We start from the raw sequence: 20,747 nt of genomic DNA, 5'->3' as shown, positions 1-20,747 counted from the left end.
AAATCACATTTTTACTGCCAATTGTGAAAAATGACTATCATTCATAGACTAACAACTCATTGTTACATTTTTATCCATTTTTATTTGATTATTCATTTTTTGATACAGGATCTCGCTCTGTCATCCTGGCTGGAGTGCAGTGGCCAGATCATGGCTCACGGCACCCTCAACGTCCTGGGCTCGAGTGATCCTCTTGCCTCTGCCTCCCAAGCAGCTGGGACCACAGGCATGCACCATCACAGCCAGCTAATTTTTAAAAGTGTTTGTAGAGACAAGGTCTCACTATGCTGCATAGGCTGGTCTTCACATCCTGCGATAAAGCAATCCTCCTGCCCTGGCCTCCCAAAGTGTTGGGATTATGGGCATGAGTCACCACACCCAGGCTTTATCCATTTTCAAGGTTATTTCCATCCATCTAAACATAGCCCTTGATAGCATCCTTTGTCAATTTTTCAAAAAGATCTTTCAGGAGCTTGCAGGGGAAAAAAAAAATATGAGAAATAAAGACATTAACAGTTTCTGCAAAGAATTATACAAAAAAAAATCTCTTTACTTATGGAGGGAATATGAGAGCATCTCAGAGCTTAGAAGGAGACCAGTCCATTAAAACATCTTTTTAACTGTGTCAAAGTCTATGGTTCTCAAACTTGAGCATGCACCAGAGCCCCCTGGAGGGCTTACTGAAAGACTGCTGGGCCTTGCGCTGGCAGTTTCTGATTCAGCAGGTCTGGTGTGCGCAAGGTGTGCTGGTGTTGTTGGCCTAGGGACCACACGCTGAGAATTCCTGCTGGGCAGCTCCCTTTCTCTCCACGTTGCTTCCCATTTCTCCACCTTGCCAAGATTGCTTCTTTGCTGAATGTCTTCAGGATGTGCCCCCATTCTTCAATACTGTACTTGAAAAATTTTTTATTCCCTAAATCTGGCAATTTTACCAAGCATTTATGATGTCTACTTGCAGTGATAGAAAAATGTCTTCTTTCAGCCATAAGTTTGTCTTGCTGGACTTGTTAAAAACCCTACAGTCCATACTCTTCAACAATACTTCTCATCTTCCTTCTTTTTGATGTTGCTGTTTCTGGGCATTTGATGTTCATCTTTTGGAGACGTTAACACAGGAGAAAGCATCTCTGTGCCACTTGCATTTAGTTCTGAGTGATGGAATTCACCATTTTCCTCACCCTTTCCCTCTGTACCAGACTTCTTCTAAGGGGAGAAATTGTTGCCAGTGACAGTAACTCTGTGACCTTTCACAACAGGAGTGGGAGATAAGGAAACACTGACAAATAAAATTGGCAGCTCAAGCACTAGCAGAGGGAAGCAGCTGACAAGAGCTAACTGCTTTTACCATCCCTCCAACCATCGCATGAACCATGACGTCCTCCAAGCCATGCCTCCAACTAGACTGCATCCACAGCTGCGAGAGTGAGCCACTCTGCTCTCAGTCCAGCTCGGATAAGCTTCACAAGACATACAGGGCACTGAACACAGCTGCTAATGCTGAGGTTTTTACAGTCTTCTCCCCAGGGGGAGAAACCTGTGTGGCTCAGAACCACAGTAATGAAGCCAAAATGAAACAAAGACCGGAAATGAATCATGCATCACCACCAGGAGCCTACGCCTGGAGCCAAAGTGGAGAACCCATCGCATCAGCAATGACTGTGCCAGCCTAGTTCCTTTGTCTCAACACTCCGTATCTTCTTCAATTCCAAGTGACTTTAATGATAACTCTGCAGCAACAGAACTTTCCAGGCTATATTACAGGTATATAGATACAGCTACAGTGTCTCTAACTCCAAAATGCAAGGCTCTATCAATCTATTTGGAAGTCATAACTAGTTTAGTTACTTGTCCTAGGTGTTGTGCTTTACTTAACAAAGGATGCTCTACAAGCATCACAGACTAAGAAGATTTATTTCAGCTTTTGGCCATTTTGCTACAAAAATAGCCTTGTTAGTAGCCTATTTCATAGCCCAGCAATGTCCTCTAAAATTTCGAATCTCATTTGATTTCTAAACAATTCAAGGCTAATGCGGCCTATTTTCCAATCACATACCACTCAGTAAAAACTATACCCAGCCCCCTCCAAATCCGGTACCAGGTAAACAAGCTACTAATTTCCTTTTATTAGTTCTTACCAAGAGGCAACACAAGGCTGGGCATGGTGGCTCACACCTATTACTACAACACTTAGGGAGGCCGAGGCAGGAAGATTGCTTGAGGTTAGAAGTTCAAGACCAGCATAGGCAACAGAGCAAGACCCCATCTCTACAAAAACTTAAAAAACTAGCCAGGCGTGGTGGCACACTTCTGTAGTTCTCACAACTCAGGAGGCTGAGGCAGGAGGATGGCTTGAGCTTATGAGGTCAAGGTTACAGTGAGCTATGAACACATCACTGCACTCTAGCCTGAGTGACAGATCAAGAACCTGTCTCTAGGAAACAACAACAACAACAACAACAACAAAAGGCAACACGAGAGTTTTGTTCCTTTCAAATACTGCATCTGAAAAATAAACTAAAATTCCCTTAAACTCGTAATTAAAACCAACTTTTTATTAATGATCCTCACAGAAGCAGATAATGTTTTGACTTCTGCCCATCGTGGAAAACACACAAAATTAGGATTCAGATAGGCCATCTGTGTAGCCAGCTGGGAAAAATCAGAACCCTGAAATAAATAAAAACTGTTTAACTCAGCTTTAGTTATTACTTTTGAGCAGGTCAAATACATGAGCTCAAGGATCATCCTCAAAGTAAGTCGTGTTTCAGAGTTTTTCAACACTGATTACAAAACCTGATTTTTGAAACTAGGTAATTTCTTTGAAAGATAATAGATTTTTCTTAATTTATGACATTATACACTGTGCCGCATATAAAGAAACTTTAAGTTTTAAGATTCAAAATACACTCATTTCTAAGGCTATCCTCTGAAACTGGTTAATACAGAAAGCAAGCAGAATACATTGATTAATAATCCTTAAACATGCACATACAGCACCTTAAAATGAGGAGCACAATTTACAACCCTGTGTTGGAAAGTATTTGTGTGCTTAATATTCTATTCTCTCAGGCAACTAACTTTCTCCCCATTTATTACAGGTAGATGTTGCATTCTTGGGTAATCCCTGTTGAAAGTATTCAAAATGGGTAGAAAAGCATGCCCAAGAAGATAATAAATATTCACGGTATACTGTTTCATAAATAAGCCTCTCAGACTGACTCAGGTCTATCACTGAAAAATAAGAGATTATAACCCAGGGCAGAGAAAATCTGAAAGTCTGGGATTCTAGTCCTGGCTTAGTTCTGTGATTTGGAGCAAGTCACTCAACTCTGTGACTGTTTTCGTCTCCTTAAAATGGCATGACTTTGTAGAGATGTTTGAAATGTAAATAATGTTGTATATAAAAATTATTTTTAATCATAGGTAGAAAAGTGGACTATCAGGCAACAAGTTATATAGAAAAAATGTGGGAACACCTTGGCCACCTGACCTTTGGAGGTTTTCACTAATAGGCCATGATCATGGGACCAATCACTGCATGAGTCACACAGCTTGACACAAACAAAAAATTATGTCCACAGATTTCTCTCAAACCCAACCAAGTATGTTAAAAATATATGCCACGGGTCACTATGGTGACAATGCACATGACAACAAAATCTAACCTCATCACTAAAACAATTCAGTGGTACCAATTTATATTCAACAGACATATTTTCTATACTTCTGTGGGTGCAGCCCACAGGGAAGGGAAGTGCAGCCTGGGAAATCCCTGTAAGCACACACACTGCTGCATGAGAGCCACGGGTGACTCAGAGGTCTGCTGGGCCAGTTTCAGCATTCTCCCATCCCATCATCTCCACTCCTGTTAAGCACACATACTGCTGCATGAGAACCAGAGGCAACTCAGAGGCATGCTGGGCCGGCTTCAGCACTCTCCCACACTGCTGCATGACATGAGAACCAAGGGTGGAACACCCCTGTGAGCACACACACTGCTGCATGAGAACCAAGGGCGACTCAGAGGCATGCTGGGCCGGTTTCAGCACTTTCCCGTCCCATCATCTCCACCTGCTCTCCCTCTACCATATTCCTGATTATGAACAATTGACATGTTCTCAGTCTTAAAGTGCCATGTAAACTTAGCTTCAAATCCCCTTTTCCAACTAGATTCATGCCCACCCACCTCCCCACTTCATCGATAAAGAAATCTGGAGTTTCCATTGATAAGGACTATAATTGTAAAAGGGAGTATGATAAAGCAACCCATCATTACACTTTGTATGGGAAACAGGGGCAATCGCACTTTGGGGGGAGGTGCTGCCCCATCCAGCACCTATTTAAGACAGAAAATAAGCAGGTGCATGAGTAGGAGTCCCTCTACAATGTGACCAGAGCAGGCAGCAATTCACCAAGAGCTTCTGTGTATTTCAGAGTAAATGCACTCATTGGTATTAAAAAAAAGCCCTTCTGTCAGCCAGGCCCCTGAATGAATGACAGACACTCTTGATAATACTTTTTAGAAAGCGTGGCTTCTCTCCAGCAGCTCCAGGCCATCACTTATTTCTCATTTTGACAAAGTAGCATCCAACTTCAGGCACGACTGTATATATAACTCCACATGCAGCTGAGCCATCATAAACACGCCAAATATAAAGGCATGTCAAAAAGACATTTTACCTCCCCAAAGCATGGCCCCAAGAAGCCATTATTATAATAGAGTATGAATTTCTGCTGCAGGTTATTAACCTATAATACTAACAATAAAGTTCTGCTTAGGACATAAAGGCTTACACTGGGACATGAAGTAGTAAGACACAATTCACTGACTATTTTAAATTTGCTGTACACCTAAACCATCTTCACCATTACACCAAGCTGTGTGTGTGCATGTGCATGTATACACACGTCCTCTTTCAGTAGAACATAAACTCTGAAGATGAGGTAAAATACAATACAGCTGCTGCTGCTGATGAGCTGTCTGAGTTTCTGCAGACAATCTGCAAAAAAATGGAAGTTCTCAAGGCCCAGTTGCTGGTGTCTCTTTTGAGGCTCCAAAATGAGAACCTCGTTGATTTATCTTATTGGCACTCTGCGTGAATCAAGAGTAGGCTCAAAGGCAAGCCTTATCTCCTGCAAACAATTCCATACAGGCCTCAACTCAGTATTTAAATTTGTTTGGAACTGGCTACAAATTTGGAACTTCCTCAAATGATATTAAAAGCTCTACACAAAACGTATGCAGAAGCAGTTACTGGTTTTTCAAGAACAAAGACAACTGCAAAAAAGCAACAGCTCTGTAAATGGAGCTGTAGTAAATGTTGAGACAGCAATAACAAGGTAACAAATAGAGCAGAGGATGACCTTTTTGTAAAAAATTGCTGCCTCAATATTTTACTATTAAAAAAAAAAAAAAAAAAGATTCCCACAACATGATCTTCTGAGAGAAAAAGAGTCCACTGCTGTGTCTGAAAGAGGAGTTGGTTCTGGTGGTGAAAGGACTGAGAATGTTGATTAAGATATGCAAGACTATCTAACACAAAGTCCAACATTTGCTTCAGCAACACCCAGTCAGCTCCTGGAGGGTGAAGTCTTGCTCTCTAGCTGTATCCAGGGCTCTTTTCTTGTGGCATTTTAAAAAATGTAGCAGTAGTTGCATCTGTGGCTTTCTCTGCTGCAGAGGTCCTGACCAACCACTCAGAGCTGGGTGATTTGGGGGCTTGTGATGCTGGTGTGGTTGGCTCCACTGCATCCATGTGAACTAGTAAGGTTACAATAGAGAGGAGCAAAAACATCAAGGGGAGATAAATTAGAATAAGACAAATTAGAATGAGAGACACTTAGAAACAAAATTTTCTTAATCCTTATACTTCATGTCCTAGTAACCTAAGTGGCCACATAAGGTACCTCTTTTTTCTCTACAAAAAAGTAAAGACAAGATTTAAGTAAGATAGTATTTCCTAATCTGAGAAAATGGGTTCAATTGAACAAATAAATAAATTCAGGAGAACGCATTCATAATGTAGTAAAAATCACTTATAAAGTACTTACGTGCCTATTGCTTAAACAATGAATACTCATGATCTTAATTGTTAATACAAACCCTTACTCATAGATACTCGTAGAGATGACTCATAGTGATCTCCACTTTCTAGATCAGGGAACTGAGGTATAGAGAGATCAGACAAATTGTTCAGGGATAAAACAGAGCTGGTTAAATATCAAGATTCAAACACAGATACTGGACTCTAAACCCCACGCTCTTCCTGCCACAACCCATTCCTCCGACAGGGCAGTGTTACCAATAAATATATACCATACAACAAGGAAAATGGCAGAAAAAGAGCACAATCAGGCCCAATATTTTTCCATAAGATCACTAAAGACATTCTGGACAGGAGACATGGCTTGTGCAGAGCTGTCCTGTACACTTCAGAACACTCACCGATCTGGATCCTATCTGCTGAATGCCAGGAACATTCCCCAGTCATTGTGACAAACAAACATTTACTTCACATTTCCAAATGCCCCTGAGCGGAGTGGCACAAACCATCATCTCCACCCACTCTGCTAAGAACAAATATATACTAAAATATGGCAAAACCTAGGAAAGTTTGGATTTTACCATGTCACCCAATAATTCCACTCCCAGAAATGTAACCTAGAACAGTAATTTTCAAATTGCGGGTCACAAAATCAATTTAGTGGGTCATGACCATTACTTTTTTTCCTCAATGAAAAAAATTGAAAGTATCAGCACGCACCCAGGATTTATTTCAGATTTACATGTGCAACCAACACACATATTCAAACATGAATTTCTTATTGTGGGCTAATGTAAAAATATCTTGAAAGCTGTTACTCTAGATACAAGAGTTTCTTGAGGGCAAAAGCTTTCAAACATTTTGGAACTTCACCAGAGCAGCAGGAAATACATTTGACAACTCAAATCTCTCTCTCTCTTTTTTTCTCTCATACACACACGCACTCACAACAAACTCAGGCACACATACTCACTCATATTTAACTGGTAATAAATTTCAAAAAACTATACCTACATGGTCACCAAACTGCAGTGAAAAAAGCACTACCCTAGAAAAACTTTTTTTTTTTTTGCTATTTTTTACTACAGTAAAATACACATAAAATTTGCTATCTTACCCATTTTTAAGTGTACAGTTCAGTTGCATTAAGTACATTCATACTGCTGTGTAACTATCACAACTATTTATCACCAGGACTTTTTCATCATCTCAAATGGAAACCTCGTACCCATTAAACAATAACTCTCCCCATTTCCCTCTTCCCTTGGCCCCTGGCAACCACTATTTTTCTGTTTCTATGAATTTGACTATTCTAGGCAGCTTATAAAAGTGGAATCATACAGTATTTCTCCTTTGATGTCTCACTTATTTCACTTAGCAAATGTCTTCATCCAATTTGTAGCATGTAGCAGTTTCATTCTGAACAAGAAAGCTTTCAAGCTACATAATATTCCGTTGTATGTATACAGCACATTTTGTTCATCCAGCAATGGACATGTGAGTTGTTTCCATCTTGACGATTGCAAATAATGTTGCTGTAAACAAGGTGTGCAAAAATCTATTTTGAGTCTCTGCTTTTCATTCTTTTGGGTATATGCACAGAAACAGAATTGCTGGATCATATGGTAGTTTTATGTTTAATTTTTTGAGGAATTTTTTTTACATACTGTTTTCCACAGCAATGCACAATTTTACCTTCCCACAAGTACTGCACAAGGGTTCCAATTTCTCCACATCCTCACCAACACCTGATGCTCTCTGTTTTTGATACAGCCATCCTAATGAGCGGGAAGTGGCCTCAAAGAATGTTTGCACTTGTTCTCTCAGAGAACAGTGCAGTATTTTCCATAATAGCATAAAACAGGAATACGGTCCAAATGTCCATCAAGAACATTTAATTACGGTATATTAATCATATTCATACAATGGAATACTATATACATGGCAGCTGAAAAATAGATTTTGGCAGGACAAAGCATGACTGAATCTCAAAAACAGAACCGGGTGAAAGCTGCAACATAAAATATGACATACTTTGATTCTATATACAAGGGTTCAAAAAACACAAAACTAGACAATATATTGCTTGAAGATACATATGTCTGCTAAAACTACTTGAAAAAAAACAAAAGAATGACAAACGATAAAAAACAATCAGAATAACTTTTACCTCTGAGGAGAGCAGGGAGATTTTTAAAGAAGATTTTAACTTTTGAAAAAAGAAAATTTTAACTTTTTCTTAAAGTGAATGGTAGGTACATGGATATTTGCTGTATTTTCTTTACTCCTTACATATCTGCTATAAATGTTCTTTTATACCCATTCAATATTTACTAAGAAACATGTTTAATTTTAAAAAACATTTAAACTTTAAAAAGAGACAGTGGGCAGTAAGAATTTGCCCTATGACTCCCGAGAAAAGGGACATCCTAAAATGGAACTACTGAATCCAACCATGTGGTTAGAGTACATCAGGAATCACTCTGTTTCACCTTTAAGATTCTAATAATTTATTCTTACAACAAATAACTAGTGGGTTTGTTCCACGGGCTAGGTATTCATTTAGATGCTAGGGGTACAGTAGTGAGCAAAACAGATACGCAGTCCTGCTCTTGTGAATGCATCTGACAATCCATTTGACAATTCAAATCTCTCTCTCTCTCTCTCTTTCTCTCTCTTATGTCACTGACCTAGTATTTGAAACCTGATGTAACTAATTAGCAGATTAACTATTCGGTATCCTTCTGAATGATACTCTAAGCACACATATCCTATCCCAGAAAGAGAAAGGTCAGAAAAAGTTTTTGGGATAGCTAAAATATACTCACACAAATAGCTGGGTTCTCAACAGAATTTCTGATCACCTCAATTCCGCTTTATCAAAAGCCATGTGTTTACTTTTTGAAGGATTGGAATCTGCATGCCGATGGCTCTGATCTACCATTCTGATGAAGAAAATCATTTCAAGAAAACGAAGTCTGGTTTTCATCTGGGTTTATTACGTTTTTTACAGCTACTTAGTCTCAAATTTTGGAGAAGATATCCATTTTTTTTCTTTTCTGAGTACATTCTTTAAGAGCATATTCAGCTAGTTCACTTCAGCATGAGGGAGACACTTGCGGGAAAATCCCTGTTCTGGTGTATCAAGTCTCAGAAGCAGGTTAGCATGCTTGCTCACTAAGATCCAGGGTGGAGTTCTGTGCAGTAGACACTTGCAGGCTAGAAAGCCATAAGGAGGGGAGAATGAAGATACAAAGAAAATAAAGGTGCTACACTTTCAAAATGGGTCTATTTAACAACCCTATGGTCATTTATGGTCTTTTTCCTTGGCCTTTTGTTACTATTAGTACAAAAAGACAAGGAAGACATACTGTTTCTTCCTGCTCTTCACCTCTCTACCCTTATTAATATCTTTAAATTCAGTCAATTTCAACTCAAAACTTTCTACCAGTGGGGGAGGGGAAGAAAGGGAAAAGATTTGTGGCTGCATGTTTAAGAACGAAGCTGAATTCATCACAGTGACAGGGGAGAGTGTTGGCAGAGATCTGAGCTATTTATTCTTTTAGGAAAATCCTATAAAGAATGACACAAGGAAGCCTCTATCTGCAGTCTTGTTCATCACACTGGTGAAGAGTCCGATAACAGATGTATGCAGTAGCGTGATTTAGTGCCAGGAGCTGGCCCCTGATGTGTATTAATACAGCGGCAAAGCGGAACGCACCTCTCTTCATCACTCATTCCCATAAAAGAGGTGGAATCCGAGATGGCCCGATGTTAGGCAGAGCAAGCCCATTTGTTCTACTGACTGATGGCACAGACTCAGGCTATGTCCTTCACCTCCATGGGGCACTCAGGTTGTGGGTAGAAAAAAAAGAAAATGCTCAGTGAAGCAGGGCTTAGTCAACAAGTGAGAGAAGAGGAGCTGGGCTCAGGAGGGGAAATGTTTAATGCTCAAGTCTTGTTTAATACCCACCCCCACACACGTACATTTCCCAACCTGAATATGGAATGAGGATTTTAAACTCTTCCCAATGGTTCGTTCTTCTCTTATAAACAATTAAAAGCTAAAACCAGAAGCTAGATATTAAGGAGGAAAAAAAAGAACAAAAAGATAAAAGAGGGGTGGTTTTCTTTTAATGCTTCCAATACCATAGACTGAATGAGGATCTGAGTTTTGATGCGGGGTCATAGTCTGGACTTGATCCTATTGTATATAAAAAGAAGAACACCTGCAGTGCTCGAGAGGACAGCTCTAGAGTCACAGGGAAACTGGTCTGATCTTGGCTCTGCAATTTATCAACCATGTGGCCTCAGGGAAGTGATTTAAGCCTTGGTTTTCTCATGTGTAAACTGGGAATAAAAACAGCGTCTACCTTACAAGGCTGTTGCAAAGATTAGGTGAAATAATGTTTACAAAGTGTTCAGCTCAGGGCCTGGCCATGTGGAAAGTACTAAAAAAAAAAAAAAAAAAGGTACTATAATCATCAGACCTGTGATGAAGACTGTCCAGTATGAACCACCATCAAGCAGACACCACAAACAGAAGCTCAAAGAGGACAATTTCACAGTTCACCAAAACTTACTAAGTCAAGGTAGAGGATAGGGCTCCCTCCCCATCTGTCTGAGGTTTACTCTCTATTCAGCTTTCAACTGCTCTGATCTATATAATAGGTAGCATTTTCTAAAGAAAATAAAATATTCAATGACATATTCAATATCCAGTTTTCTCACAGAAATATTAATAAATACATAACTCTCCCCTTTTTTTCATTGAAGGATAACATACACACAGTGAAGGACATCAATCCTAAGTGCACAGCTCCAGATTCTACCTATGTAAGCAGCCATACACCCCACCAAATTCATCATATGGAGCACTGCCAACAGCCCAGAAGGTTTTCTTGTGCCCTCTCTTGGTCACTGCTCACCCCACCCCCCACCAAAGATAAGCACTATTTTGGCTTCTACCAATTAGTGTTAGTTTAAAAAAAAAAAAAAAAAAACCTGAAAAGTTTTAGCCTAAAAAAGTTTTTAATTAGGAATGTCATGACCAATAAAATATTAGCATTCCACTTATAAAAGCAGTGAGAATGTACTGTACTATATGCAAAATAAGAAAGTAAATAACCCCGTGTGACTGCCTGACTGCTGATTGAACTGCCACCTCACCTGGACTTTCATTAACTTGGACCTAATTTCCTGTCAGTGCTAAAACAAAAGCTCAGATGACTGGAGATTGCTGATAGTGGAATACAGGGTTTCAAACTCTAGATAGTCATGTAACAGTGAAAAAGCATAGACTTCAGAGTCAGCGAGAACTAGGCTAATTATTTCTTGTAGTCTCAGTTTTCCCATGTAAAGTGGGAAAAAAATGATCTACACTATCACAAACATTACATGAAAAGGTATACGAAATACATAATTTAGTGCCTGACACACGGTACATGCTCAATGAATGGTAACTGCATGTAATCACCTGCACTGGGGCTAGACAAAGATGCTGTGGCCACTGGTTTCCGCTTCCTCTTGATGTCACGTGAACATGGTGGTCCCCAATGTACATTTGCCTGTCTGCAGATGTAAGAAGAGGAAAAAGGTTTGAACTTTTTAATTCTTATTGTAAGACATTACATGTAGCCCAGTTTAAATCCTTAACCCATTACAGACATAAATAAAATGGGCACTGTCTTTTGCCATTAAGCATTGGGACAACATTATTCAGAATTAATAATAACTCACTCTTTATCCACAATACACACCCATTCTAAACTTTTTACCTGATTTCAGTGTAGGAGGCATTCAAGATTAATTTCAATAAATATGTGTTGCATTACATGCTTATTTTTATACAATTATTTTTCATAAAAACTATAACCACAATTGTTCTAAACTCACTAATGAAATACTTACTCCCAAGAGGTAATATATTGAAAAGTTTAATGCTGCAAGAACACAGATATTTGCACAGAATTTTAATAGAAAGTTTAACCTCCTGCCATGTAAATCTGAATTTTTAATACTGTCTACATCACAAGTAAAGTAAGTTTGGCTTCTGTGACTTTTAAAAATACTAATTATGGCCGGGCGCAGTGGCTCACGCCTGTAATCCTAGCACTTTGGGAGGCCGAGGCGAGTGGATCACAAGGTCAGGAGATCGAGACCACGGTGAAACCCCGTCTCTACTAAAAATACAAAAAATTAGCCGGGTGTGGTAGTGGGTGCCTGTAGTCCCAGCTACTCAGGAGGCTGAAGCAGGAGAATGGCGTGAACCCGGGAGGCGGAGCTTGCAGTGAGCCGAGATCGCGCCACTGCACTCCAGCCTGGGGGACACAGCGAGACTCCGTCTCAAAAAAAAAAAAAAAAAAAAAAAATACTAATTATGTTTTTTATTTTACAGGCAAAAAAAGAAAATAAAAATATTAATTATGTGACAATATGTTCCTTCATCTGAATATTCAGCTTATTTTAAAAGCAAATGATTCTGTGAAAGACAATGGGCTTAACACTGAACTAGCTGGTATGCTATTTTAGTTCACCACTGTTCCCCCAAGAATGTATTGTACTGTATGCAAATTAAGAAGTAAAATAAAAATCTTTACGTATGTTACAAAGTATTCAGCTCAGGGCCTGGCCATGTGGAAAGCACTAAAAAAAATCTTTATGTATGTAAAGATTTTGTCCCTCTCAAACTAGACAGATCCTGCCCCTGATTAAAGACCAAAATGAGTCTCATCTTTACACAAAGTGTTCCCTTGAACATTTGGGGCCTCATCTACCATGAAGCAATGTTTAACTGGTGTGCATATATATATATCTTGCTTCTCTGATGAAACAAGAAGGCTTAATCTCTTTGAGGTTAAGAACAGGGATCTTGAGAACAAACTTTATTTACACTTCTTTGATAATTTTCCAATGATCTACCAACCTTGGCTCAAGGCACACAGGCGATCCTCATCAGCTGTTGATTAAAACTGCTATGAATGAATAAAAGTTCTAAAAATCAAATGGCCAACTGAATGAACACTTAAAAGTGGTTAAAATAGTAAATTTTATATTATGTACATTTTACAATTTAAAAAAACTAGCCAAAGTAAATAACATATAAAATTATACCAGATAAACTCCTAATCAGTAGTCCCAGCTGAGGATCAAGACCCTTAGTAGTTTTAAAACTGGAACCTCAGACAAACCTAAGAAAACCTGGTTAGCAAGGCAACAAGACAGCTGGTGAGCGGACAAATTTTTTGACTCAGAAAGCCCCCAAAATAACTTGCACAGTTGAAAGGGGTGCATGCATGCATGTGCGCGCATGCACACACGCACACACACACACACACTTTCAATTCTCTAAATAGCAAAAGCTTAAGAGTCAATTCAATTTATAAATAGGAAAACATAAGAATTTGATTAAAATCCTAACAAACTAGGAATGTGAAGAATGTTACAGGCTGAGATTTATAATACAAAGCCAGTGGTTTGGAAAATTCCATCCAAAGCACCTTTTATTGATCACTCTGTCCTGTACAGAAAATTAAGTCAAATACCTCATGAATAATTAATTCTGAAAGCCCAAATAGTTAATTCTAAATAGCTAATTATAAATGTGTAAAGTAGAGAAAACACTTCCTTTTTCATACCTTGCCTTGCAAAAATCCTGGGAATAAGTCTAGGGAGCATGCTGATTTAATAACAAATTAACATAGAGGACAACATCAAAGGTAGACAGGACTTCAGTCTGAATGGAGTGCTGGTAATTCCCTTTGAAGTCCAGACACAAGCAGAAAATAAAGTTGACATGACAAAATTGTGTTTCTCCTCAAAACAGAAATGTGGAACACATACAGCATCCATCTTTTCCATAAACATGGGACTTGAGTACAGACCCAAACTGAGACTATCCAAGCACTCTGATCTTATTCAATCATCCTTATCCTCAGGCATGATTCAGAAGGAGAAACAAAGTCAAACAAAGGCTAACATAGTCATGTATAGTCATGCTTTTTTCCTCTTTATCTGAAGCTCATTAAAGGAACCTCCAAAGCTTTTCAGAAAAAATGTTGACACCATTGCTTCAAGCTAAACCATGTTACTGTTAGACATCAGGATGGTGGCACTCTACAGCAGTGGCGAGGGGGAAGACCGGCAGAGAAGGAGGCACAGGGAGCTTCTGGGGTTCTTCTGATAATGCTCTTTTTCTTCATCTGGATGCTTGTTACTTGACTGTAACTTTGTGACTGTTCATTGAGTGTATATTTCTTTGTACTCTTCCCTGTATGTTTATCCTTCAATAAAAAGTTAATTAAAAACATTGCTTCTTCAAGATCACAGTTTACAATATGCTGAGTTTCATGAGACAGACGCAAAATGAGAAGCATAAGTACTCAACAAGTATATTAAGATATTAATTCTTGGAGTATCAACTTAAGCTACACAAATACTGCCTTTTATTTGCCCCCATCCATCATTTTCACCATTTTGCATACTTGACATGTGTCAGTAACATGGGAAAAGGCCCATATTATCAACTGTTTTATGGATCTAGTCAGTACTACTTATCTCACACTTTCAAGGAATGATAGTGTCATTTTGGAAGTAAAAAAAAAATTTATGCACTACAATGTTTAAGTTTTTAACAACTTTTAATGGAAATGCTTATTTACTTTAGCAAACTGCGAATAAGTATTACTTACCTATTATTACGCACACAGGTTATTACACTGCAACATCTTAGGGTGTTATTGGGGGTTCAATGGCTCAGGTGGTCCTTCCACCACCCTGCTCCTCTAGGCGATACTGTTTAGCCTTCAGGTCAATTGTCTCTACATTAATTGACCCTTGACTGTTATGCCTCCAGCATATTACTTCTCTCTGTGGTAAATGGTCTACTTCTACCACCCCATTCCCACCTCTAACTGTTGTCTTGAATATCCTAAATCCTTCAGATTTTGTAAATTCCTCTGGTTACAACAGGAAAGAACTGAAGACTTTCTAAGAAATCAAGTAATGAAGTTTGTTAAGTGAATTATTTTATTGTAAAAGTAATGTACTTTTGTGGACTATTTCCTTTCTACTAAGCAGTTTTGTTGCTTCTTTCATTGTTCACTAAATTTTTACTGAGCACCTACTCTTGCCAAGCACTGTACTAAACACTAGGAATATAGTGATAAACAAGTGACAATCTCTGCCTTGATGGATCTTATAGTCAAGTTCTACCTGCAGCTGTGCAGCTTTTCAGATTACAGAATATGAATAACAAAGAAACAAGGGTATCAATAAAGAGAAGGTACGTTCATTTTTAAAAGTCAATTTAAATGATCCTTCCCTCTTAAAACATTTCTCTTAAGACACATTTCGAGGTTGGAGAGCTATTTCATAGGAGGTAGAATAACATCATATCTTAGCAGTCAGTATACGAGGACATTTTTCTCTATGTCCCTTCCTAGACAAGATTTGGGGAGGGAAGAAGAGAAACGATCAAACTGTTATAATAGGACAGTAAGACATTTTGCTTCTGTCTTGATTTTAAGCGAACATTAGTACTGCTAGAGTTTACAGCTTGGGAAAATCTATTTTTCTTTTTTCTTTTTTTTTTTTTTTTTTTTTTTTTTTTTTGAGACGGAGTCTTGCTCTGTCCCCCTGGCTGGAGTGCAGTGGCGCGATCTCGGCTCACTGCAAGCTCCGCCTCCCGGGTTCCTGCCATTCTCCTGCCTCAGCCTCCCAAGTAGCTGGGACTACAGGCACCTGCCACCGCGCCCGGCTAATTTTTTGTATTTTTAGTAGAGACGGGGTTTCACCATGGTCTCGATCTCCTGACCTTGTGATTCGCCCGCCTCGGCCTCCCAAAGTGCTGGGATTACAGGCGTGAGCCACCGCGCCCGGCCGGGAAAATCTATTTTTCTATGTGAAAGCCCCATCCACTTGGAAAGAACCCTAGAGGACAAAGGAGGAAGAGGACCCAGAACAAGCCTGCTACACAATGGAATACTATTCAGGCATTGAAAAAAAAAAAAGAGTAAATCCTGTCATTCACAGCCACATGGATGGAACCAGAGGACATTAGGTTAAGTGAAAACAAGCCAGGAACAGAAAGTTAAACACCATCAGTTCTCACTCATAAGTGGAAGCTTAAAAAAGTTGATCTCATAGAAGTAAAAAGTAGAACAGAGGATACCTCCGGCTGGGGTATGGGAAGGGAGGGATAGAAAAGGATTTATTAAAAGATATAAACTTAGAGCTAGATAGGAGGAATAAATTCTAGCATTCTACAGTACTGTAGGGTGACTATAGTTAACAATTATATATTACACAGTTTCAAATAGCTAGGAGGATATTGAATGCTTCTAACAAAAAGAAATGATAAATGTTTTGAGCAGATGTATATGCTAATGACCCTGATTTAATCACTACATATTGTATGTATTGAAATGCCACTGTATACCCCATAAATACGTACAACCATTATGTGTCAGTTTTTTAAAATAAAATAAAAATTTAAAAAGAAGAACTAAAAAAAAAGAACAAGCCTGGGGAAAAGAAGAAGGAAGCTGGGTGCTTAGAGCAAGAGGATTCAGAGGCAGGAAACAGAAGCTGTCATGCAGCATGGCACGTCCAGAATATTAGCACAGCCCTGCTCAGGAGTAAAGAATACTACCATGTGTGGGGCTGGCAGGGCTGCCTGTATTATTTTGGGGAACCTTAGCATGTGGGTAAGGCAACTGCTACAGCTTCGGCTTCCTATCGAAGAGGAAGTTCCAGTTTTTTGTTTATCCCCAAATAATTCCAGATCATCAAGGGTTGCAGACATAAAAAATTAAAGAAGGGAAGGAAAAATAAAGAGGTTGTCCACCTCTCCAACCCCATTTTCATTTAGGGGTACTTAACAACCACTTGGCTCCTTTTCTTTTTAACGTGTTATTTATTTAATGTGTGTTATTTTACTTTGAAAGCATCACTGTTTACTCTCAAAATGGAAACTAAAAGAGGGACAAAAGCACAAACGCGGTAACAAAAAGGATAAAAAGAGTCTAAGCTTCTCTTTCTCACCAACACAGAGACCCTTCCGGCAAGTAGAAAGGGTAAAAGACTAACGAGATATTTCAAAACTATTTTTCAAGAGTAGTATACGGTTGTTCTTGGGTTGCAAACCATGTAATATATTAGGGGAAGTGATCTTTCAATTAGGCATAGTGTATAAAAGGCTAAGTATTAAGTTAAAGTCTCCACCAAGTTAAAACTTAATTCTCAACTGGAGTGGCAAATGGTTATCAGAATTATATAAGGAGCTTTTACTAAATACACATGTCCCTATCAAGATCCTAATTTAGTAGGCTGGGCAGGAGTGGGAGGAGAATCAGTAACATACTTATTTTTAAATTTTTCCCTGGGTAATTCTGATAAGCACCTACCTACTTTGAATATTACTGAGTTGAAAAATCTACCAAATTCCCAGAGTCAACCTAGTCAATAATGCAGATCTAACTATTCAACCTAAAGAATAATAGAATGATTAAATTAATATACACTTAGATAAAAATACTATTCCCCAGTATATACGCAATTAGAGAAAAGACAGGCTATGCCTTTTCTGTTTCATCTGATCAGGGCCTCAGGGACAATCTTCACTCAGGCCAGTAAAACCTGGGGCATATGCTTCTTTCACAGTGTAAGTGTGGGATCAGTACTTCCCCTAAGAGTGTGATAGTTTCCCCACTGTGGTGGCATTTGCCAGGGCAGAGTTGGAAGAAAGAGCACTAAAAGCAAAAAGTACACTCTTTTTAAAAAAATTCTTATCCCAGAAAAAGTCACTAAATTCTTATTGTGTGAAGGTGAATGCTGAAGATTAACAATTAATGGAAAGAGGATTCTTTCTATCCAAGCATAAACACAACATTTCTGTTTTCTTTTTTACTGCAGGTAACTGAAAGATCAGGTGAGTTGTTAAAACTGCAGTGTTACTTAGGAAACTGGGCAGATCACTATGTCCTTGGGGCAGGAATGTACTTTTAGGGAAAAAAAAATACTTTGAGAAATACATGCATGTTTAATAGAACCAATGTTGGCAAAAAAATAACTGAAGTGACTGCTTTAGATTTGGAACAAAGATGTTTAGAGTCACTCCTATGGAGAGAAAACAGTCTGTCTGCCAATGGCAAGCTAGTTTAAGGAATAGTTCACCTTCAAAAATCACTCATTTTTAAAGTTAATGAAAAGTTCATTTTTTTATATAGAATAAAAATCCTCAAAAAACTGGGTATGGAAGGAACATACCTCAACATAATAAGAGTCATACATGACAGGCCCACAGCTAGTATCATACTGAATGGGGAAAAACTGAAAGCCTCTCTTCTAAGATTAGGAACATGGTAAGGATGCCCGCCTTCACCACTGTTACTCAATTTAGGACTGAAAGTCCTAGCTAGAGTAATCAGACAAGAGAAAGAACTAAAGGGCATCCAAACTGAAAAGGAAGAAGTCAAAGTATCCTTGTTTGTAGATGATACGAATTTATATTTGGAAAAACCTAAAGACTGTACCACAAAACTATTAGTAGTGATAAACAAGTTCAGTAAAGTTGCAAGATACAAAATCAACACAAAAAAACAGTAGCATTTCTATACGCCAAGAGTGAACAATCTGAAAAAGAAATTTAAAAATTAACCCCATTTATAGTAGCCACAAATAAAATTAAATACCTAGGAATTAACTTAAAGAAGTAAAAGATCTCTATAATGAACATATAAAATATGGATAAAAAAATTAAAGACACCAAAAAAATGGAAAGATACTCCATGTTCATGGATTGAAAGAATCAATACTATTAAAATGTCCATACTACCCAAACCAATCTACAGATTCAATGCAATTCCTATCAAAATACCAATGACATTCTTCACAGAAACAGAAAAAGGAATCCTAAAATTTATATGGAACCACAAGAGACCCAGAAGAGCCAAAGCTATCCTAAACAAAAAGAACAAAACTGAAGGAACCACATTACCTAGCTTCAAATTATACTACAGAGCTACAGTAACTGAAATAGCATTGTACTGGCATAAAAACAGACACACAGACCAATGAAACAGAACAGAGAACCCAGAAACAAATCCACACATGCAGAGTGAACTCATTTTCAACAAAGGTGCCAAGAACATACACTGGGGAAAAGACAGTCTCTTCAATAAATGGTGCAGGGAAAACTGGATATCCATATGCAGAAGAATGAAACTAGATCCCCTATCTCTCAGCATATACAAAATCAAATCAAGTAGATTAAAGACTTAAATCTGAAATCTCAAACTATGAAACTACTATAAGAAAACACTGGGAAAAATCTCCAGGACATTGGGATGGGCAAAAATTTTTCTAGTAACATCCCACAATCACAGCAACCAAGGCAAAAATGGACAAATGGGATCACATTGAGTTAAAAATCTTCTGCACAGCAAAGGAAACAATCAACAAAGTGAATAGACAACCCACAGAATGGGAGAAAATACCTGCAAACTACCCATCTGACAAAGTGTTAATAATGAAAATATATAAGCAGCTCAAACAACTCTATAGAAAAAAAATCTAATAATCCAATCAAAAAATGAGCAAAAGATTTGAACAGATATTTCTCAAAAGACATACAAGTGGCAAACAGGCATATGAAAAGGTGCTCAATATCACTGATCATCAGAGAAATGCAAATCAAAACTACAATGAGATATCATCTCACCCCAGTTAAATTGGCTTACATCCAAAATACAACTAATAATGCTGGTGAGGATGTGGTGAAAAGGTAACCTTCGTACACTGTTGGTGGGAATGTAAATTAGTACAACCACTATGGAGAACAGTTTGGAGGTTCCTCAAAAAAACTAAAACTAGAGTCTTTTTTGACTCTATTTTATGATCCAGCAATCCCATTACTGGGTAAATACGCAAAAGAAAGGAAATCAGTATATCAAAGAGATATCTGTACCCACAAGTTTGCTGCAGCCCTGTTCACAATAGCCAATATTTGGAAGCAACCTAAGTGTCCATCAACCGATGAATGGATAAAGAAAATGTGGTGCATATACACAATGCAGCACTATTCAGCCATAAAAAAGAATGAGATCCTGTTATTTGCAACAACATGGATGAAAATGGAGATAATTATAATAAGTAAAATAGACCAGGCACAGAAAGTCAAAAATTACATGTTCTCACTTATTTGTGGGATCTAAAAATCAAAACAATTGAACTAATGGAGATAGAGAGTAGAAGGATGGTTACCAGAGGCTGGGAAGGGTAACGAGGGTGGTGGGGAATGTGGATAGTTAACATGTACAAAAAAAATTGAAAGAATGAATAAGATCTACTATTTGATAGCACAACAGGGTGGCTATAGTCAATAGTAATCTAACTGTACGTTTTAAAATAAAAGAGTAAAATTGGCTTGTTTGTAACACAAAGGATAAATGCTTGAGGGGATGGATACCCCATTCTCCATGATGTAATTATCATGCATTACATGCCTATATCAAACCGTCTCTTGTACCCCATAAGTATATACACCGACTATGTACCCACAAAAATTAAAAATTAGAAAGTTAATAAATTTCAGTGTAAAAAGGGTATTTGTTTTCTATACTTTTTCTTTAACACAAACAAGTAACACCAGGAAAAAATTTGATGTTTCTAGGGACCAAAGGTCATATATATCATATATTCCAA

General features: G+C 38.2%; 1 protein-coding gene across 2 annotated transcripts in view; it reads right to left on the bottom strand.

Moving 5' to 3' along the window:
• Positions 1–529: 529 nt before the first annotated feature.
• The window catches only part of GPATCH2L (G-patch domain containing 2 like), a 56,129-nt gene continuing 35,911 nt past the window's right edge, over positions 530–20,747 (bottom strand). The window contains exons 9-10 of one of the 2 annotated variants that reach the window (XM_025392472.1): positions 11,521–11,615; positions 530–5,761 (exon numbers count right to left, since the gene is read on the bottom strand). In XM_025392472.1, the coding sequence (XP_025248257.1) occupies positions 5,601–5,761; positions 11,521–11,615 (256 nt within the window). In that variant the 3' untranslated portion in view covers positions 530–5,600. Of the gene's footprint in view, positions 5,762–6,667; positions 7,580–11,520; positions 11,616–20,747 lie in introns of those variants that run through there. The other variant, XM_025392473.1, reaches the window with a different exon arrangement.

Source organism: Theropithecus gelada, chromosome 7b, assembly GCF_003255815.1.
Source record: "Theropithecus gelada isolate Dixy chromosome 7b, Tgel_1.0, whole genome shotgun sequence".
NCBI lineage: Eukaryota > Metazoa > Chordata > Mammalia > Primates > Cercopithecidae > Theropithecus > Theropithecus gelada.
The sequence above is the reverse complement of the archived record's forward strand: the minus strand, read 5'-3'. Positions and strand labels throughout refer to the sequence as shown.